Source organism: Dendrobates tinctorius, unplaced genomic scaffold (genome assembly GCF_039654945.1).
Source record: "Dendrobates tinctorius isolate UK_male_01 unplaced genomic scaffold, ASM3965494v1 ptg000143l, whole genome shotgun sequence".
Lineage (NCBI taxonomy): Eukaryota > Metazoa > Chordata > Amphibia > Anura > Dendrobatidae > Dendrobates > Dendrobates tinctorius.
In genome coordinates, this window is record NW_027361810.1 from 80,668 (window position 1) to 104,639 (window position 23,972).

Sequence of the window (23,972 nt, forward strand, 5' to 3'; positions counted from 1 at the left end):
TAGTACCTCAAGCCCGGCATCACAGACTGCTGAGGGATGAAGGTGCCTGTAGCACAACCTGTGCCAATATCAGGACACAACCCCTGCACTACAACCTCTATGGGCCACTGATCCGCCTTCGCTCCGAGCACACACAATAGGCAGCACTCCCAGCTTCTAGGACCAGGAAACCATTGCAGGAACATGAAAGCAGATGGCGGCGTAAATATTTAATGCTCCACTGTGCTCGTTATGTATCACGTCCCCTGTTCAGCGCTGACATGAAATAAAATCACAGGTCTCGTGTCCCTCTGAAGTGGAAATCATGCGGCCCCATTAACCCTTTCCTGAGAGGCAGCGCTCACGCTCTGCGGGAGATGACCATTAATAAGTAATATGGGTTATCCTCTGGGTGGAGTCACACAAGATGGAGCAACAGCTGATGACGGAGAATTGTCATGTTGTCAATCTATTGCTCTAGACCTGCTACACTCAGCGATGACCTCCAAAAGGGCAGCACAGCGCCCGTGCTGCGGACCACCATGGGGAGTGTGTGGCAGATAGTGCCATCTAGTGTGAGAATTAGGGGCTTTGCACCTCCGTGCCAGAGCAGAAGTGAATACCCCCCCCTGTACATAATTAATATCTTTAATATACAATTATGGAAATTAAATCTCAGGGATACAAAACGGCGCCACGTATAAGAGTAATCCGCCGGCAACTGCCATTATTAGGAGGAATGGATGAATTCACCCCACTGCTGCTCCAGACCCCTATGAGGCTTCAAAGGGCGGATTAACCACGTAAAGCAGAGCGGAGCCCCCAGAAAATCTCATCACATCTCCGCGCACGAAGAATCAATAGAGAAAAATCTTCATTTGTGAGGGGGCGCCTTGAAAGATTTACATAATTTCCCTGACTAAGATTCCCAGCAGGAAGGTAACATTGCGCATGTTCACACAGCGCGCTGGAAAAAAGCCGCCAAACCCAGCAACAGTGTCAGCGAGAGAAGCGCAATGGAAGGTTTCTCTGTAACCAGAGAAAAAGCTCAAAGTGGAACTCGTACCCATCATCTGGTGTATAAACCGGGTGTCACCGCCGCACAGAGGGAAGAGGGCCCCGCCGCACAGAGGGAAGAGGGCCCCGCCGCACAGAGGAAAGAAGGCCCCGCCGTACAGAGGGAAAAGGGCCCCGCCGTACAGAGGGAAAAGGGCCCCGCCGCACAGAGGGAAAAGGGCCCCGCCGCACAGAGGGAAGAGGGCCCCGCCGCACAGAGGGCCCCGCCGCACAGAGGGAAGAGGGCCCCGCCGCACAGAGGAAAGAAGGCCCCGCCGTACAGAGGGAAAAGGGCCCCGCCGTACAGAGGGAAAAGGGCCCCGCCGTACAGAGGGAAAAGGGCCCCGCCGCACAGAGGGAAGAGGGCCCCGCCGCACAGAGGGAAGAGGGCCCCTCCGCACAGAGGGCCCCGCCGCACAGAGGAAAGAAGGCCCCGCCGTACAGAGGAAAGAAGGCCCCGCCGTACAGAGGGAAAAGGGCCCCGCCGTACAGAGGGAAAAGGGCCCCGCCGCACAGAGGGAAAAGGGCCCCGCCGCACAGAGGGAAGAGGGCCCCGCCGCACAGAGGGAAGAGGGCCCCTCCGCACAGAGGGCCCCGCCGCACAGAGGAAAGAAGGCCCCGCCGTACAGAGGGAAAAGGGCCCCGCCGTACAGAGGGAAAAGGGCCCCGCCGCACAGAGGGAAAAGGGCCCCGCCGCACAGAGGGCCCCGCCGCACAGAGGGAAGAGGGCCCCGCCGCACAGAGGAAAGAAGGCCCCGCCGTACAGAGGGAAAAGGGCCCCGCCGTACAGAGGGAAAAGGGCCCCGCCGTACAGAGGAAAGAAGGCCCCGCCGTACAGAGGGAAAAGGGCCCCGCCGTACAGAGGGAAAAGGGCCCCGCCGTACAGAGGGAAAAGGGCCCCGCCGCACAGAGGGAAAAGGGCCCCGCCGCACAGAGGGAAGAGGGCCCCTCCGCACAGAGGGCCCCGCCGCACAGAGGAAAGAAGGCCCCGCCGTACAGAGGGAAAAGGGCCCCGCCGTACAGAGGGAAAAGGGCCCCGCCGCATAGAGGGAAGAGGGCCCCGCCGCACAGAGGGAAGAGGGCCCCGCCGCACAGAGGGAAGAGGGCCCCGCCGCACAGAGGGAAGAGGGCCCCGCCGCACAGAGGAAAGAAGGCCCCGCCGTACAGAGGGAAAAGGGCCCCGCCGTACAGAGGGAAAAGGGCCCCGCCGCACAGAGGGAAAAGGGCCCCGCCGCACAGAGGGAAGAGGGCCCCTCCGCACAGAGGGAAGAGGGCCCCTCCGCACAGAGGGCCCCGCCGCACAGAGGAAAGAAGGCCCCGCCGTACAGAGGGAAAAGGGCCCCGCCGCACAGAGGGAAGAGGGCCCCGCCGCACAGAGGGCCCCGCCGCACAGAGGGCCCCGCCGCACAGAGGGCCCCGCCGCACAGAGGGAAGAGGGCCCCGCCGCACAGAGGAAAGAAGGCCCCGCCGTACAGAGGGAAAAGGGCCCCGCCGCACAGAGGGAAGAGGGCCCCGCCGCACAGAGGGAAGAGGGCCCCGCCGCACAGAGGGAAGAGGGCCCCGCCGCACAGAGGGAAGAGGGCCCCGCCGCACAGAGGGAAGAGGGCCCCGCCGCACAGAGGGAAGAAGGCCCCGCCGCACAGAGGGAAGAGGGCCCCGCCGCACAGAGGGAAGAGGGCCCCGCCGCACAGAGGGAAGAGGGCCCCGCCGCACAGAGGGAAGAGGGCCCCGCCGCACAGAGGAAAGAGGGCCCCGCCGCACAGAGGAAAGAGGGCCCCGCCGCACAGAGGAAAGAGGGCCCCGCCGCACAGAGGGAAGAGGGCCCCGCCGCACAGAGGGAAGAGGGCCCCGCCGCACAGAGGGAAGAGGGCCCCGCCGCACAGAGGGAAGAGGGCCCCGCCGCACAGAGGGCCCCGCCGCACAGAGGGCCCCGCCGCACAGAGGGCCCCGCCGCACAGAGGGCCCCGCCGCACAGAGGGCCCCGCCGCAGAGGGAAGAGGGCCCCGCCGCACAGAGGGAAGAGGGCCCCGCCGCACAGAGGAAAGAAGGCCCCGCCGCACAGAGGAAAGAAGGCCCCGCCACACAGAGGAAAGAAGGCCCCGCCGCACAGAGGAAAGAAGGCCCCGCCGCACAGAGGGAAGAGGGCCCCGCCGCACAGAGGGAAGAGGGCCCCGCCGCACAGAGGGAAGAAGGCCCCGCCGCACAGAGGGAAGAGGGCCCCGCCGCACAGAGGGAAGAGGGCCCCGCCGCACAGAGGGCCCCGCCGCACAGAGGGAAGAGGGCCCCGCCGCACAGAGGGCCCCGCCGCACAGAGGGCCCCGCCGCACAGAGGGCCCCGCCGCACAGAGGGAAGAAGGCCCCGCCGCACAGAGGGAAGAGGGCCCCGCCGCACAGAGGGAAGAGGGCCCCGCCGCACAGAGGGCCCCGCCGCACAGAGGGAAGAGGGCCCCGCCGCACAGAGGGCCCCGCCGCACAGAGGGCCCCGCCGCACAGAGGGCCCCGCCGCACAGAGGGAAGAGGGCCCCGCCGCACAGAGGGAAGAGGGCCCCGCCGCACAGAGGGAAGAAGGCCCCGCCGCACAGAGGGAAGAGGGCCCCGCCGCACAGAGGGCCCCGCCGTACAGAGGGAAGAGGGCCCCGCCGCACAGAGGGAAGAGGGCCCCGCCGCACAGAGGGAAGAGGGCCCCGCCGCACAGAGGGCCCCGCCGCACAGAGGGCCCCGCCGCACAGAGGGAAGAGGGCCCCGCCGCACAGAGGGAAGAAGGCCCCGCCGCACAGAGGGAAGAAGGCCCCGCCGTCCAGAGGGAAGAAGGCCCCGCCGCAGAGGGAAGAAGGCTCCGCCGTATAGCTGGACAAAAGGCTCCGCCGTACAGAGTAATACTGACAGAAGTCTCTGCAGTACGTCATATAGCGAGACACTTCAAAATAAACCAGTGACTGCGGTTGTGGACATAACTATATATTGACATGGTCAGCAAGATGGGAGAGTCACATAGTGTCTAATATCAGGTGTCATTGCAGTGTAAAAGATGCCAAGTGTCTCCACAGTATGTGTGTGTGTGTTGCGCAGGGTGCAGGACTCAACAGGACTGGGGCACAGCAAATGTGGTACCAATATTCGAAAAGGGCTCTAAAAGTGACCCTGGAAATTATAGGCCAGTAAGTCTAACCTCTATTGCTGGTGAGATATGTGAAGGGTTTCTGAGGGACGTTATTCTGGATGATCTCACTGAGAATAACTGTGTAACGCCACATCAGCATGGGGTTATGAGGAGTCGCTCCTGTCACACCAATCTAATCAGCTTTTATGAAGAGGTAAGCTATAGACTGGACCAAGGTGAGTCATTGGATGTGGTATATCTCGATTTATCCAAAGCGTTTGATACCATGCCACACAAGAGGTTGGTACACAAAATGAGAATGCCGGGCCTGGGGGAAAATGTGTGTAATGGGTAAGTAACTGGCTTAGTGATAGAAAGCAGAGGGGGGTTATAAATGGGATATTCTCCAACTGGGTCGCTGTGACCAGTGGGGACTGCAGGGGTCGGTGTTGGGACCTCTTCTCTTCAACATATTTATTAACGCAGGGTGACACCGCAGTGTGTGTGTGGGGTGCAGGGTGACACCGTGGTGTGTGCGCGGTGCAGGGTGACACCGTGGTGTGTGCGGTGCAGGGTGACACCGTGGTGTGTGCGGTGCAGGGTGACACCGTGGTGTGTGCGGTGCAGGGTGACACCGTGGTGTGTGCGGTGCAGGGTGACACCGTGGTGTGTGCGGTGCAGGGTGACACCGTGGTGTGTGCGGTGCAGGGTGACACCGTGGTGTGTGCGTGTGCGGTGCAGGGTGACACCGCGGTGTGTGTATGTGCAGTGCAGGGTGACACCGCGGTGTGTGTGTATGAGCGATGCATGGTGACACCGCGGTGTGTGTGCATGTGCGGTGCATGGTGACACCGCGGTGTGTGTGCGCGCGGTGCAGGGTGACACCGCGGTGTGTGTGTGCGCGGTGCAGGGTGACACCGCGGTGTGTGTGTGCGCGGTGCAGGGTGACACCGCGGTGTGTGTGTATGAGCGATGCATGGTGACACCGCGGTGTGTGTGCATGTGCGGTGCAGGGTGACACCGCGGTGTGTGTGTGCGCGGTGCAGGGTGACACCGCGGTGTGTGTGTGCGCGGTGCAGGGTGACACCGCGGTGTGTGTGTATGAGCGATGCATGGTGACACCGCGGTGTGTGTGTGCGCGGTGCAGGGTGACACCGCGGTGTGTGTGTATGAGCGATGCATGGTGACACCGCGGTGTGTGTGCATGTGCGGTGCATGGTGACACCGCGGTGTGTGTGCATGTGCGGTGCAGGGTGACACCGCGGTGTGTGTGTGCGCGGTGCAGGGTGACACCGCGGTGTGTGTGTGCGCGGTGCAGGGTGACACCGCGGTGTGTGTGTGCGCGGTGCAGGGTGACACCGTGGTGTGTGTGTGCAGTGCAGGGTGACACCGTGGTGTGTGCCGTCTCTGGCTCTCGTCCTCCTCCATCTTTCCTTTCATTCCCGTTTTGTTCTGTGTCATTTTACCATTTCTCCCGGTTTCCACGGCAACCCCTTGGAGCCGTACACAGCGCTGTTTTCATGTTCGGCGCTGATAAATGATGAAGGGGCTCCGCTTATTCGTGGTCTCCTGTAACCCTCGCCTGCCCGGTCTGTCCTAACAGTGGAGTCTGAGCTGTTGGACTGCCAGGTAGAAGTGTCAGCTCTGGGGGCGAGTGCTGCGTCCACCATCCTCCTCCACATCCCGAGAGGCTGAGTTCACCAATAACGGACATCACACGGACAGCAGCAGTGAGCCGCGCACACCAGCGTTATTCACAAGGACACAATCTGCGTGTGAAAATAAATAAATGGCAGCGAGCGTCAGATTGTTCCATGACTCGAGCATTCAAGTCCATGAGTGCGCAAAAAAGGAAAAGGTGGATCAAATGTAAACCATCCAGCGGATCCTATAGAAGAGGATCCCGTACAGAGGACGAGGCAAGAATCCACCGTCTGATCGGGGGAAACATTGTTCATACGATTGCGTGAACTTATCCCCAGACGTAAAAAATACCATCAACACGTCACCGCACAGCATACGCAGTGTCAGTCAGCAGACCCCTCCACCGCACACGCAGGGTTAAATGAGCAGCCCCTCCACCGAGCACGCAGGGTTAAATGAACAGCCCCTCCACAGCGCACGCAGGGTTAAATGAACAGCCCCTCCACAGCGCACGCAGGGTTAAATGAGAAGCCCCTCCACCCCGCACGCAGGGTTAAATGAGAAGCCCCTCCACAGCGCACGCAGGGTTAAATGAGCAGCCCCTCCACAGCGCACGCAGGGTTAAATGAGCAGCCCCTCCACAGCGCACGCAGGGTTAAATGAGCAGCCCCTCCACCGCGCACGCAGGGTTAAATGAGCAGCCCCTCCACCGCGCACGCAGGGTTAAATGAGCAGCCCCTCCACCGCGCACGCAGGGTTAAATGAGCAGCCCCTCCACCGCGCACGCAGGGTTAAATGAGCAGCCCCTCCACCGCGCACGCAGGGTTACTGGGCAGCCCCTCCACCGCGCACGCAGGGTTACTGGGCAGCCCCTCCACCGCGCACGCAGGGTTAATGGGCAGCCCCTCCACCGCGCACGCAGGGTTAATGGGCAGCCCCTCCACCGCGCACGCAGGGTTAATGGGCAGCCCCTCCACCGCAGACGCAGGGTTAATGGGCAGCCCCTCCACAGCAGACGCAGGGTTAATGAGCAGCCCCTCCACAGCAGACGCAGGGTTAATGAGCAGCCCCTCCACAGCAGACGCAGGGTTAATGAGCAGCCCCTCCACAGCAGACGCAGGGTTAATGAGCAGCCCCTCCACAGCAGACGCAGGGTTAATGAGCAGCCCCTCCACAGCAGACGCAGGGTTAATGAGCAGCCCCCTGCACTCACCTGTCCCCTGACTCCACATCCCCATCATCTCCTCCAGCAGCAGAGCAGTGCGCGCAGCTGCAGAGCTCCGGATGTGTGTGATGCAGAACAGACTGCCTCTTCTGAGCGGGGCCCACACACAGACCCCCTGCCAGGTGCACTAATAATAGGAGCACCCCCCCAGCAGCGGCCGAGGAGACCCCGAATATTACCAGCACAGAACACACAAATTATCTCAGAGATCAGCGATTACCATGGAGCAGCCGTGACGTCTCCAACACGTCCGAAAAGGAGCAGAGGGATCACTGTGCTGGAAACCGCAAGAAGATCCGTATCCCACAGCGCACGTGTCCCCATATCACACGCACACTCCACACGTGTACCCGTATCACACGCACACGCCGCACGTGTCCCCATATCACACGCACACTCCACACGTGTACCCGTATCACACAGCGCACGTGTCCCAAAATCACACGCACACTCCACACGTGTACACGCATCACATGCACACGCCACACGGGTCCCAATATCACACAAACATGCTACACATGTCCCCGTGTCCCATAGCACACGTGTCCCCATATAACATGCACACTCCACACGTGTCCCCATATCACAAGCACACTCCACACGTGTACCCGTATCACACAGCGCACGTGTCCCAAAATCACACGCACACTCCACACGTGTACACGCATCACATGCACACGCCACACGGGTCCCAATATCACACAAACATGCTACACATGTCCCCGTGTCCCATAGCACACGTGTCCCCATATAACATGCACACTCCACACGTGTCCCCATATCACAAGCACACTCCACACGTGTACCCGTATCACATGCACACGCCACACGTGTCCCCATATCACACAAACACACCACACGTGTCCCCATATCACACAAACACGCCACACGGGTCCCAATATCACACAAACATGCCACACGGGGTCCCCATATCCCACAGCGCACGAGTCCCCATCACACACACACACACGTCACATGTGTCCCCATGTCACACAAACATGCCACACATGTCCCCGTATCACACACACGCCACACGTGTCCCCGTATCCCATAGCGCACGTGTCCCCATATCACACACACGTCACATAGGTCCCTGTATTTCACTGCGCATGGGTCCCCATATCACACAAACACGCCACGCGGGTCCCAATATCACACAAACATGCCACGCGGGTCCCAATATCACACAAGCATGCCACACGCGTCCCCGTATCCCACAGCGCACGTGTCCTCATATCACACACACGTCACATAGGTCCCGATATTTCACTGCGCATGGGTCCCCATATCACACAAACACGACACACGTGTCCCCATATCACACAAACACGCCACGCGGATCCCAATATCACACAAACATGCCACACGTGTCCCCATCACACACACACGTCACATGTGTCCCCATATCACATAAACATGCCACACGTGTCCCCATCACACACACGTCACATGTGTCCCCATATCACACAAACATGCCACACGTGTCCCCGTATCACACATGCGCCACACGTGTCCCCGTATCCCACAGCGCACATGTCCCCATATCACACACACGTCACATAGGTCCCCGTATTTCACTGCGCATGGGTCTCCATATCACACAAACATGACACACGTGTCCCCATATCACACAAACACGCCACACGGGTGCCAATATCACACAAACATGCCACACATGTCCCCGTATCCCACAGTGCACGCGTCCCTATAACACACACGTCACATATGTCCCCATATCATACACACGCCACACGTCCCTGTATCACACACACGCCACACGTGTCCGCGTATCCCACAGCACACGTGTCCCTATATCACACCCACGTCACATGTGTCACCGTATCAGACGTGTCCCCATATCACACAAACACGCCACACGTGTCCCCGTATCCCACAGCGCACGTATCTCACGTCACACATGTCCCCGTATCACACACACAATCAAATGTGCCCGTATCAGACACGCCACAAGTGTCCCTGTATTACACACAATCAAACGTGTCCGTATCACACACGCCACAAGTGTCCCCGTATCACACACATACCAGGTGTCCCCATAGCACATACATGACGTGTCCATATAACATGGCACACGTATTCTCGTATCACACACACATCACGTGTCTGTATCACACACAAATCACACGTATCCCGGTATTACACACACATCACACGTGTCCCCGTAGCACATACATGACGTGTCCATATAACATGGCACACGTATTCACGTATCACACACACATCACGTGTCTGTATCACACACAAATCACACGTGTCCCGTATTACACACACACACACATCACACGTGTCCCCGTAGCACATACATGACGTGTCCATATAACATGGCACACGTATTCACGTATCACACACACATCACGTGTCTGTATCACACACAAATCACACGTATCCCCGTATTACACACACATCACACGTGTCCCCGTAGCACATACATGACGTGTCCATATAACATGGCACACGTATTCTTGTATCACACACACATCACGTGTCTGTATCACACACAAATCACACATATCCCGGTATTACACACACATCACACGTGTCCCCGCAGCACATACATGACGTGTCCATATAACATGGCACACGTATTCACGTATCACACACACATCACGTGTCTGTATCACACACAAATCACACGTGTCCCGGTATTACACACACATCACACGTGTCCTGGTATTCCACACACACATCACACGTGTCCCCGTAGCACATACATGACGTGTCCATATAACATGGCACACGTGTTCTCGTATCACACACACATCACGTGTCTGTATCACACACAAATCACACGTGTCCCCGTATTACACACACACATTACACGTGTCCCCGTAGCACATACATGACGTGTCCATATAACATGGCACACGTGTTCTCGTATCACACACACATCACGTGTCTGTATCACACACAAATCACACGTGTCCCGTATTACACACACACACACACATCACACGTGTCCCCGTAGCACATACATGACGTGTCCATATAACATGGCACACGTATTCTTGTATCACACACACATCACGTGTCTGTATCACACACAAATCACACATATCCCGGTATTACACACACATCACACGTGTCCCCGTAGCACATACATGACGTGTCCATATAACATGGCACACGTATTCACGTATCACACACACATCACGTGTCTGTATCACACACAAATCACACGTGTCCCCGTATTACACACACACATCACACGTGTCCCCGTAGCACATACATGACGTGTCCATATAACATGGCACACGTATTCTCGTATCACACACACATCACGTGTCTGTATCACACACACATCACACGTGTCCCCGTATTACACACACACATCACACGTGTCCCCGTAGCACATACATGACGTGTCCATATAACATGGCACACGTATTCTCGTATCACACACACATCACGTGTCTGTATCACACACAAATCACACGTATCCCGGTATTACACACACACATCACACGTGTCCCCGTAGCACATACATGACGTGTCCATATAACATGGCACACGTATTCACGTATCACACACACATCACGTGTCTGTATCACACACAAATCACACGTGTCCCCGTATTACACACACACATCACACGTGTCCCCGTAGCACATACATGACGTGTCCATATAACATGGCACACGTATTCTCGTATCACACACACATCACGTGTCTGTATCACACACAAATCACACGTGTCCTGGTATTACACACACACATTACACGTGTCCCCGTAGCACATACATGACGTGTCCATATAACATGGCACACGTGTTCTCGTATCACACACAAAATCACACATGTCCCCGTATTACACACACACATCACACGTGTCCCCGCAGCACACACGACTTGTCCATATAACATGACGCACGTGTTCCCGTATCTCACACACATATCACACACACACCACACGTGTCCCCGCAGCACACACAACGTGTCCATATAACACGGCACACGTGTTCCCGTATCACACGTGTCCCCGCAGCACACACGACGTGTCCTTATAACACGGTGCACGTGTTCCCACATCACGTGTCCATATCACACGTGTCCCCGTATCACACACACACCACACGTGTCGCCGTGGCACACACATCACGTGTCCCTGTGTCATATGGCGCACATACAGTCCTATTATAATTGGCCATGTAAGACTACAAGGCCCCGTGACCTCGGATGGCCATCAGGTGCTCGCGTTCTGCTCCGGTCTTACCCCGCGTCTCACAGATCTGTTACTTGGTGATGAATTTGAATTAAAATCATCAATTATATTGATGTGACAGCGAGCGACACCTCTCCATTAAAAAACGAAAGAGAAGGAAACAGCAGCAACACAAAGCCACAAGGAGGACACACGACAACAAGGATGGTCTCTGCCAGATGTGTGAATGAGGCCGAACGCTCATCTCTGCGGTATACCAATCCCCACACAGCGACAACGCGACACAATGTAACGAGCACTTCAGCTCTGACTGGCTAGCCTGCTATCTTCTCCCCCTTGTCTGGTGGCCACCAATCACAAGTCAAACATTTCAGCTAACGCTACTTAAAGGGCCAGCATCCAGCAAAAAAAAAAACCAAAAACCTCTGCATCTTCAGGATTCATTTCCTTACCTTCTTAAATACCTCTGATTGCCGAAACTACGGTTAATGATTTTATGCACATCCAGACCATTAAAATGGCATGTTCTGATCCTGTGCCTATAGGTGAGGCTTTGTTACAATGCATCAGTGCAGATTCTCACATGAGCAGCACAATTCTCCGATTGACACACTATAACAAACCCCCAGAGCTTCAAAGCAAGGACAGACCGAGCGGCTCCTGTGCTCCTCTCAGAGCCAATACACTAGATTAATATAATGCACCGAGCCCATCGGCTGTGCGCAGGGCAGGTCTTCTGTGTAAGGATGCAATCACTGATGCTCCCATGCACTGACAGCAGGCGCAGATCTGTAATACTGTGGAGTCAAAATAACACAAAAGCTGCAAAATTAGGATTCTGCTTTGATGAAGCTTTGTTTACATGGGACTGCACACCAAAAGTCCATATCAGATCACAAATGCGGTGGACCCCCCACACCTGTTACGTGTTTCTTTCCTCCCAGGCATCATTTTGCAGTCACTGGTTAATCTTAGCGTTAATGACTGTACTATGTAACATTGTATCTGCTGGTGAAAACAGCACTATCCCTATAATGGGGTTAATTGGAGGGGACGACAGAACAGAGCTAATTCCACCAATAATTCGCCCCTCACCAGCCTGTATGGGAACACCGAACGCAGTCTGAGGCTACGCGCACACGCTGAGGATTTGGCCGCGCGGATTTTGAAAAATCCACAGGAAAATCTGCAGGTCAAAATACCTGCGGTTTTACCTGCGGATTGCCCTGCGGTTTTACATCTCCACAATGGAGGAGACGGCAAACCGCAGCGGAATCCGCAGAAAGAATTGACATGTCAATTCTTTCTGCGGATTGAAAACCGCAGATAATCCGCGCGGAAAATTCCGCACCGTCTGCATTGCGGTTTTTGATTTCCATAGGGAATCATGGTACTGTACACCGCAGCAAAAACTGCTGCGGGTCCGCAGCGGCCAAAACCACTGCGGAATCGCAGCAAAATCCGCAGCGTGTGCACACAGCCTTATACTCCAGAGCTGCACTCACTATTCTGCTGGTGCAGTCACTGTGTACATACATTACTGACCCTGAGTTACATCCTGTATTATACTCAGAGCTGCACTCACTATTCTGCTGGTGCAGTCACTGTGTACATACATTACATTACTGATCCTGAGTTACATCCTGTATTATACTCAGAGCTGCACTCACTATTCTGCTGGTGCAGTCACTGTGTACATACATTACATTACTGATCCTGAGTTACATCCTGTATTATACTCCAGAGCTGCACTCACTATTCTGCTGGTGCAGTCACTGTGTACATACATTACTTTACTGATCCTGAGTTACATCCTGTATTATACCCCAGAGCTGCACTCACTATTCTGCTGGTGCAGTCACTGTGTACATACATTACATTACTGATCCTGAGTTACATTCCGTATTATACTCCAGAGCTGCACTCACTATTCTGCTGGTGCAGTCACTGTGTACATACATTACATTACTGATCCTGAGTTACACCCTGTATTGTACTCCAGAGCTGCGCTCGCTGCTCTCCCTCTTATGTAATGATAGTGAGGATGGAGGCATCTCTGCCTGTAGATTTGTATGGAGGACTGGCTACAGACAGGGCTGCGGGTGATAAATGTTCCTGGGAATGTGTGGTGCACGGTGTTGTCAGGGTCAGGACTCCTCACATGTCAGCACCTCCCTGCGCTCTCCGGGTCACAAACTTCTCGTGTTCAGTCAGTGACTATCTGTCAGGCCGTGACATCAGTTCTCAGAGGATCCAAAAGCTAAGAAAAAAAACAAACAAACTGAGGAAATAAAGAACTAAAAGACTCAATGGGAAAACATTGATGGAAATTGTAAAAATAGCAGCAAATGCGACAAACCAAAGCGGAGGTCTCTCCAAGGGGGAGAACATGGCTGGAAGTGACGAGTACTGAGAAGTCGCTGTATATGGAGCTAGTGTCACACTGGCACAGGCCTCGTTTGTGGTATGCAGCCCCCCGCAGATGTGACAAGCTCACAATTCATAAGGCTTAGGCTATGTGCACACGTAGATTAAGGCTGTGTGCACACGCTGCGGATTTTGCTGCGATTCCGCAGCGGTTTTGGCCGCTGCGGACCCGCAGCAGAAACTGCTGCGGTGTACAGTACAATGATTCCCTATGGGAATCAAAAACCGCAGTGCAGACGGTGCGGAATTTTCCGCGCGGATTATCTGCGGTTTTCAATCCGCAGAAAGAATTGACATGTCAATTCTTTCTGCGGATTCTCCTGCGGTTTGCCATCTCCTCCATTGAGGAGATGAAAAACCGCAGGGCAAAACCGCAGAGCAATCCGCAGGTAAAACCGCAGGTCTTTTGACCTGCGGTTTTACCTGCGGATTGTACAAAATCCGCGCGGATGAATCCGCACCTTTTCCGCAGCGTGTGCACACAGCCTTAGGCCCTGCTGATTTTTCCGCGCGGATTTGGAAAAATCCGCAGGTAAATTCTCAGGTCAAAAGACCTGCGGTTTCACACCTCTACAATGTAGAAGGTGTGAAACCGCAGCGGAATCCGCACAAAGAATAGACATGCTGCGGATTTGAAACCGCAGCAAATCCGCACGGAAAAATCCGCAGCATGTGCACAGCGTTTTTCTGTTTACCATTGAAAACAATGGTACTGTACGACGCACCTAAATCTTCTGCGGATCCGCAGCAGAATCCGCACCGTGTGCACATGGCCTTTTATGGTGCCTATCACATAGGAGGTTACATGATCGCAGCATGCAAATAAAGCCAGAGAACAGAATGGCGCAGTGGACGAGGCCGTTCTCTGGGTACAGGCCACAGTCTGGGGCATCGCTCATGCCACCCTCCTGGCAGACAGATGGCTCCTGACAGCCGCTTATCACACAGAAATGCTCCCCATCCAGGAGCCAAGAAACGACTATCTCGCTGGCAACGCGGCCACAACCTGAGAGCCAAAACTGTCAGCAACTGATGGCACCTCGTTACTGGGAAGACGTGCATGTCATGGCCGAAATAAAGGCTGGAGAGCCGCCTTATAGTACACACGTATGTAACATTCAGAGTGTGTGGAAAGGCGGGCGACAGCACGTACAGGCCCTGGGATGTGGCGATAAGGGGCTCAGGAAAACGAGGACCACTAAGATTTACAAATCAATGTTATGAATAACGGACGGGGCCAAAGGAGATCATATATGGATGTATATTGTACACAGTCATGCCTTGTACATGGCTCTCTCCTGTACAGCACGGCGGATTGTATGGAGTCACGCACTGTACATTGCTCTGCATTGTACGGCCCAGCAGCAGTTTCCCCCCACACTCGGCTCATGTTGTGCAACTGCCATCCAGTAACAAAGCTCCAGAGCTGATTGATTCACTGTACTAACAGAATTGTGAGCAGCGGCGTCTCTGGAGACCCAGGCGCACATTGTTCCCTGCCCCCACCAGCCTCCAGCAGAACGCAGAGCGTACCCAAACGGTGGACAGGTGTAATAAGGAGAGTAACTGCCACCAATATCACCACTACTACCACCTCTATCACAGCCACCACCACCATATCCATCACAACCGCCATCAGCCACTACCTCCATAACAGCTGCAACCATCACCTTCCTCCATCACATCCGCCACTGCCACTTCCTCCATCACAGCCATCACTATCACCACCATCACAGCAGCCACAGCCAACTCCTCCATCCCAGCTATCACTATCACCACCATCACAGCAGCCACAGCCAACTCCTCCATCCCAGCTATCACTATCACCACCATCACAGCAGCCACTGCCACCTCCTCCATCCCAGCTATGACTACCATCACAGCAGCCACTGCCACCTCCTCCATCACAGCCATCACTATCACCACCATCACAGCAGCCACAGCCAACTCCTCCATCCCAGCTATCACTATCACCACCATCACAGCAGCCACAGCCAACTCCTCCATCCCAGCTATCACTATCACCACCATCACAGCAGCCACTGCCACCTCCTCCATCCCAGCTATGACTACCATCACAGCAGCCACTGCCACCTCCTCCATCACAGCCATCACCATCACCACCATCACAGCAGCCACAGCCAACTCCTCCATCACAGCCATCACTATCACCACCATCACAGCAGCCACAGCCAACTCCTCCATCACAGCCATCACTATCACCACCATCACTGCAGCCACTGCCACCTCCTCCATCCCAGCCATCACTATCACCACCATCAAAGCAGCCACAGCCACCTCCTCCATCCCAGCCATCACTATCACCACCACATCAGCCACAGCCAACTCCTCCATCCCAGCCATCACTATCACCACCATCACAGCAGCCACAGCCACCTCCTCCATCCCAGCCATCACTATCACCATCCCACCAAGGACAACATCTGCAAGGAGTTTGTATGTTCTCCCCGTGTTTGCATGGGTTTCCTCCCACATTCTAAAGACATACTGATAGGGAATTTAGAATGTGAGCCCCATCGGGGACAGTGATGATAATGTGTGCAAACTGTAAAGTGCTGCGGAATATGTTAGCGCTATATAAAAATAAAGATTATTATTATTATTATTATTATTATCACCATCACAGCAGCCACAGCCAACCCCTCCATCCCAGCTATGACTACCATCACAGCAGCCACAGCCACCTCCTCCATCCCAGCCATCACTATCACCACCATCACAGCAGCCACAGCCAACCCCTCCATCCCAGCTATGACTACCATCACAGCAGCCACAGCCACCTCCTCCATCCCAGCCATCACTATCACCATCACAGCAGCCACAGCCAACTCCTCCATCACAGCCATCACTATCATCACAGCAGCCACAGCCAACTCCTCCATCACAGCCATCACTATCACCACCATCACAGCAGCCACAGCCAACTCCTCCATCACAGCCATCACTATCACCACCATCACAGCAGCCACAGCCAACTCCTCCATCACAGCCATCACTATCACCACCATCACTGCAGCCACTGCGACCTCCTCCATCCCAGCCATTACTATCATCACCACCATCACATCCGCCACTGCCACTTCCTCCATCACAGCCATCACTATCACCACCATCAAAGCAGCCACTGCCACCTCCTCCATCCCAGCCATCACTATCACCACCATCACAGCAGCCACTGCCACCTCCTCCATCCCAGCCATCACTATCACCATCACAGCAGCCACAGCCACCTCCTCCATCCCAGCCATCACTATCACCACCATCACATCCGCCACTGCCACTTCCTCCATCACAGCCATCACTATCACCACCATCACAGCAGCCACAGCCAACTCCTCCATCCCAGCCATCACTATCACCACCATCACAGCAGCCACAGTCAACTCCTCCATCACAGCCATCACTATCACCACCATCACTGCAGCCACTGCGACCTCCTCCATCCCAGCCATCACTATCACCACCATCACATCCGCCACTGCCACTTCCTCCATCACAGCCATCACTATCACCACCATCAAAGCAGCCACTGCCACCTCCTCCATCCCAGCCATCACTATCACCACCATCACAGCAGACACTGCCACCTCCTCCATCCCAGCCATCACTATCACCACCATCACAGCAGCCACAGCCACCTCCTCCATCCCAGCCATCACTATCACCACCATCACATCCGCCACTGCCACTTCCTCCATCACAGCCATCACTATCATCACCATCACAGCAGCCACTGCCACCTCCTCCATCCCAGCCATCACTATCACCACCATCACAGCAGCCACAGCCACCTCCTCCATCCCAGCCATCACTATCACCACCATCACATCCGCCACTGCCACTTCCTCCATCACAGCCATCACTATCACCACCATCACAGCAGCCACAGCCAACTCCTCCATCCCAGCCATCACTATCACCACCATCACAGCAGCCACAGCCACCTCCTCCATCCCAGCCATCACTATCACCACCATCACATCCGCCACTGCCACTTCCTCCATCACAGCCATCACTATCACCACCATCACAGCAGCCACAGCCAACTCCTCCATCCCAGTCATCACTATCACCACCATCACAGCAGCCACTGCCACCTCCTCCATCCCAGCCATCACTATCACCACCATCACAGCAGTCACAGCCACCTCCACCATCCCAGCCATCACTATCACCACCACAGTAGCCACTACCATCTCATCACAGCCATCACTATCACCACCATCACATCCTCCACTGCCACTTCCTCATCACAGCCGCCACTGCCACCTCCTCCATCACAGCCGCCACTACCACCTCCTCCATCATAGCCGCCACTGTAACTGCCACTAATATTACCACTATCACAGCCACCACCATATCCATCATAGCCGCCACAGCCAACTCCTCTATCCCAGTCGCCACTACCACCTTCTCCATCACAGTCGCCACTGTAACTGACACCAATATCACCACTACTACCACCTTATCACCGCCTCCACCACCACATCCATCACAGCCGCCATCCATCACAGGCAGCTGCCCTATCACAGCTGCCAACCACCACCTCCATCAGCCACTACCTTCATTACAGCTGCCACCACCTCCATCACAGCCGCCACGGCCACCTCCTCCATCACAGCCGCCACGGCCACCTCCTCCATCACAGCCGCCACGGCCACCTCCTCCATCACAGCCGCCACGGCCACCTCCTCCATCACAGCCGCCACGGCCACCTCCTCCATCACAGCCGCCACTGCCACCTCCGCCATCACTGCCACCACTGCCACCTCCGCCATCACTGCCACCTCCTCCATCACAGCCGCCACTAACTGCCACCAATGTCACCACAACTACCACCTCCACCATATCCATCACAGCCGCCATCCCTTACAGCTGCCAACCACCACCTCCATCAGCCACTACCTCCATAACAGCTGCCACATCCTCCATCCCCAGTTCCGGTCTGCTATACCTCATCATGGTGCTCTCACCTATATATTTCGGACTGGCTCCTCAGCTCCCGTCTTGTTGGGGTGGCGTCCTGTCAGACCTCCATCTTCTCATTATGCAGTGACCCCTTTGTATAATTATGATTCTCCCCTGGGGGTGAACCAGGAGGTAACGTGAGGTGCCTGCTCCTCCACACGCTCTATCATCCTGTACCTGACGCTCCACCACAGGAGACTGAAGGAGGGGACACCGATCTAAGGAACAATCTGCACGGCCCCGGCACGTGGCGGCCCACACCGGCCCAGCACACTAATTTACCTCAGGTGTTAGAATGATGTAGGCTGTACTCAGATTGGTTGCTACGGGTATCTAGGCAAGACTTACATGAGGTCTAGATAACCAATCACGATACAGCTTTCATTCTTTTGGCAGTTCCGGTAAAATGAAAGCTGCCCTGTGATTGGTTGCCATTAACAGACGTTTTCTTGTGGCAGTTTTGATGAATGAGGCCCAATTTGCGGTCTCTGATCCGGGGCCGGAGGGGAGGACAGCCCCCCGTGTCACACGCGACCCTCACAGGTCGAACGCCTCGCTCCTCAGCATCTGTCATTCATTGTGGTAACCTCTAGTAATCCTCAGGCACAGAACCTCGACCTTTGCTCACCCCCGGAGATGCGCGGGGGTTAATGATCCCCTCATAATCATCTCTACACTGACACACTGTACCGAAGCCTCAGCTGAGGGAGCACAACCAGGTCAGGGTGACCCTCTCAGCCTCCGGCACAAATCATGCAACAAATTATGCATTCCATTCACTGGCAGCAAACAGAGATCCTGAAAATGGCGAGAATCGGAAACACCAAGGCCATTAGGCCACTTTCACACTTGCATTTTTTAATGCGTTTTCTTGTTTTTTGCGCATGGTTTTGCAAAAAAATGCATGCGTTTGTCATGAATTTCGTGCGCATGCGTTTTTTTGAGACAGGTCGGACGCACAAAAAAATGCAACAGGATGCATTTTGTGCGCCCGGGCGCACACTACAAAAAACGCATGCGCATACAAACACATGACTATGCGCACCCATGTTAAGTATAGGAAAAAAAAACGCATGCGTATGTGTGCGCAAAAACTCAGCGCAAAAACCCGCAAGTGTGAAACCAGCCTTAGACCGTAAAGTAAAGGAACCTGTGCGGCGCCTCCGATGTGCGAACTCTCAGATCTCTGGGTGACGCGCCCTTCAGCCATTAGGGCCCTGGCCGCAGTCACCACCACAGTGACATCTGGGGATTGTGAGGGCAGTGAAGGGTTAATTAGGCAGGTTGTGCGAGGACAGCGAGCGTCCATCACGGACGTGACGTGAGCAGTGACAGGACAAGACCTCATTGTGCCGCTCCTGACTAGAGTCCAGTTCCCACAAATCGCCGACTTCTGGCTCCATCAGAGAATGGCGCCAACGGCAAAATGTTCCCGCGTCCCGGAGTCGCCTCTTGTGTGCAGACTTAGTATTCTGCTTAGACGTCTCTGGGCCTCTCACAGCAGGAACTGGGAGACGGGCCGAATAGCCGCCACAGGGGCTCAGTCCTATCGGGCCTCAGTCCTTGCATCACATCCATCAATAACGGGAATAAGTGCTTGGTCATGTCTCAGCACACGGTATGGTACGGCACTGACCGCCATGACCCAGCACCTGGTACACCACTGGTACTGACCGCCATGACCCAGCACCTGGTACACCACTGGTACTGACCGCCATGACCCAGCACCTGGTACACCACTGATACTGACTGCCATGACCCAGCACCTGGTACACCACCAGTACTGACCGCTATGACCCAGCACCTGGTTCACCACAGATACTGACTGCCATGATCCAGCACAGAACCGGTACTGACCGCCATGACCCAGCACCTGGTACACCACCAGTACTGACCGCCATGACCCAGCACCTGGTACACCACTGGTACTGACCGCCATGACCCAGCATCTGGTACACTACCAGTAATGACCGCTATGACCCAGCACCTGGTTCACCACAGATACTGACTGCCATGATCCAGCACAGCACCGGTACTGACCGCCATGACCCAACACCTGGTACACCACCAGTACTGACCGCCATGACCCAGCACCTGGTACACCACCGGTACTGACCACCATGACCCAGCACCTGGTACACAACCAGTACTGACCGCCATGACCCAGCACCTGGTTCACCACAGATACTGACTGCCATGATCCAGCACAGCACCGGTACTGACCGCCATGACCCAGCACCTGGTACACCACTGGTACTGACTGCCATGATCCAGCACAGCACCGGTACTGACCGCCATGACCCAGCACCTGGTACACCACCAGTACTGCCCGCCATGACCCAGCACCTGGTACACCACTGGTACTAACCGCCATGACCCAGCACCTGGTACACTACCAGTAATGACCGCTATGACCCAGCACCTGGTTCACCACAGATACTGACTGCCATGATCCAGCACGCCACTGGTACTGACCGACATGACCCAGCACCTGGTTCACCACTGGTACTGACCGCCATGACCCAGCACCTGGTACACTACCAGTACTGACCGCCATGACCCAGCACCTGGTACACTACCAGTACTGACCGCCATGACCCAGCACCTGGTACACCACTGGTACTGACCGCAATGACCCAGCACCCAGTACGATACCAGAACTGACCACAACGTCCCAGCACTCGATACAAGGCCAGTACTGAACACAATGTCCCAGCACCTGGTACACCACCGGTACTGACCGCCATGACCCAGCACTCGATAAAGCACTAGTACTGACCGCAATGTCCCAGCACTCGATACGGCACCAGTACTGACCACAATGTCCCAGCACCCGATACGGCACCAGAACTGACCGCAATGTCCCAGCACCCAATACGGAGCCAGTACTGACCGCAATGTAACAGCACCCGATACAGCACCAGAACTGACCGCAATGTCCCAGCATCCGGTACAGGGCCAGTAATGACCGTAATGTCCCAGCGCCAGTACCAGTCCCAGCACCAGATACAGCACCGTCACAGCACCAGTACTGACCGCAATTTCCCCGCACCCGATACAGCACCAGTACTGATCGCAATGTCCCAGCACCCGATACAGCACCAGTACTGATCGCAATGTCCCAGCACCCGATACAGCACCAGTACTGACCGCAATGTCCCAGCACCAGTACTGACCGCAATGTCCCAGCACCAGATACAGCACCAGTACTGACCGCAATGTCCCAGCACCAGATACAGCACCAGTACTGACCGCAATGTCCCAGCACCAGTACTGACCGCAATGTCCCAGCACCAGTACTGACCACAATGTCCCAGCACCAGATACAGCACCAGTACTGACCGCAATGTCCCAGCACCCGATACAGCACCGGTACTGACCGCAATGTCCCAGCACCCGATACAGCACCAGTACTGACCGCAATTTCCCCGCACCCGATACAGCACCAGTACTGATTGCAATGTCCCAGCACCCGATACAGCACCAGTACTGACCGCAATGTCCCAGCACCCGATACAGCACCAGTACTGACCGCAATGTCCCAGCACCCGATACAGTACCGGTACTGACCGCAATGTCCCAGCACCCGATACAGCGCCAGTACTGACCGCAATGTCCCAGCACCCGATACAGCACCAGTACTGACCGCAATGTCCCAGCACCCGATACAGCGCCAGTACTGACCGCAATGTCCCAGCACCCGATACAGCACCAGTACTGACCGCAATGTCCCAGCACCCGATACAGCGCCAGCACTGAACGCAATGTCCCAGCACTCGATACAGCACCAGAACTGACCGCAACATCCCAGCACTCGATACGGTGCCAGTATTGACCGAAATGTAACAGAACACGATACAGCACCAGTAATGACCGCAATGTCCCAGCACCAGATACAGCACCAGTACTGATCGCAATGTCCCAGCACCACAATGTCCCAGCACCAGATACAGCGCCAGTACTGACCACAATGTCCCAGCACCAGATACAGCGCCAGTACTGACCACAATGTCCCAGCACCCGAAACAGCGCCAGTACTGACCGCAATGTCCCAGCACCCGAAACAGCGCCAGTACTGATCGCCATATTCGAGCATCCAATACAGCACCAGTACTGACCGCAATATCCCAGCACCCGATACAGCGCCAGTACTGACCGCAATGTCCCAGCACCAGATACAGCACCAGTACTGAACGCAATGTCCCAGCACCCGATACAGCGCCAGTACTGAACGCAATGTCCCAGCACCAGATACAGCACTGATCGCAATGTCCCAGCACCCGATACAGCACCAGTACTGATCGCAATGTCCCAGCACCCAATACAGCACCAGTACTGACCGCAATGTCCCAGCACCAGATACAGCACCAGTACTGACCGCAATGTCCCAGCACCAGATACAGCACCAGTACTGACCGCAATGTCCCAGCACCCGATACAGCACCAGTACTGACCGCAATGTCCCAGCACCCGATACAGCACCAGTACTGACCGCAATGTCCCAGCACCCGATACAGTACCGGTACTGACCGCAATGTCCCAGCACCCGATACAGCGCCAGTACTGACCGCAATGTCCCAGCACCCGATACAGCGCCAGTACTGACCGCAACATCCCAGCACTCGATACGGCGCCAGTATTGACCGAAATGTAACAGAACACGATACAGCACCAGTAATGACCGCAATGTCCCAGCACCAGATACAGCACCAGTACTGATCGCAATGTCCCAGCACCACAATGTCCCAGCACCAGATACAGCGCCAGTACTGACCACAATGTCCCAGCACCAGATACAGCGCCAGTACTGACCACAATGTCCCAGCACCCGAAACAGCGCCAGTACTGACCGCAATGTCCCAGCACCCGAAACAGCGCCAGTACTGATCGCCATATTCGAGCATCCAATACAGCACCAGTACTGACCGCAATATCCCAGCACCCGATACAGCACCAGTACTGACCGCAATGTCCCAGCACCCGATACAGTACCGGTACTGACCGCAATGTCCCAGCACCAGATACAGCACCAGTACTGACCGCAATGTCCCAGCACCAGATACAGCACCAGTACTGACCGCAATGTCCCAGCACCCGATACAGCACCGGTACTGAACGCAATGTTCCCAGCACCCGATACAGCACCAGTACTGACCGCAATGTCCCAGCACCCGATACAGCACCAGTACTGACCGCAATGTCCCAGCACCCGATACAGCACCAGTACTGACCGCAATGTCCCAGCACCCGATACAGTACCGGTACTGACCGCAATGTCCCTGCACCCCATACAGCGCCAGTACTGACCGCAATGTCCCAGCACCCGATACAGCACCGGTACTGAACGCAATGTTCCCAGCACCCGATACAGC

The 23,972-nt window shown here is 55.6% G+C and overlaps 1 protein-coding gene across 4 annotated transcripts in view; it reads right to left on the minus strand.

Annotated features, from left to right (window-relative positions):
* The window catches only part of LOC141049132 (kalirin-like), a 159,265-nt gene that overhangs the window by 39,713 nt on the left and 95,580 nt on the right, over window positions 1-23,972 (minus strand). Inside the window, exon 1 of one of the 4 annotated variants that reach the window (XM_073545271.1) lies at window positions 6,993-7,611. The exons of the other annotated variants lie outside the window; for them this stretch is intronic. Coding sequence (XP_073401372.1) covers window positions 6,993-7,020 — 28 coding nt within the window. The 5' untranslated portion in view covers window positions 7,021-7,611. Of the gene's footprint in view, window positions 1-6,992; window positions 7,612-23,972 lie in introns of those variants that run through there. 4 annotated transcript variants of the gene reach the window in all.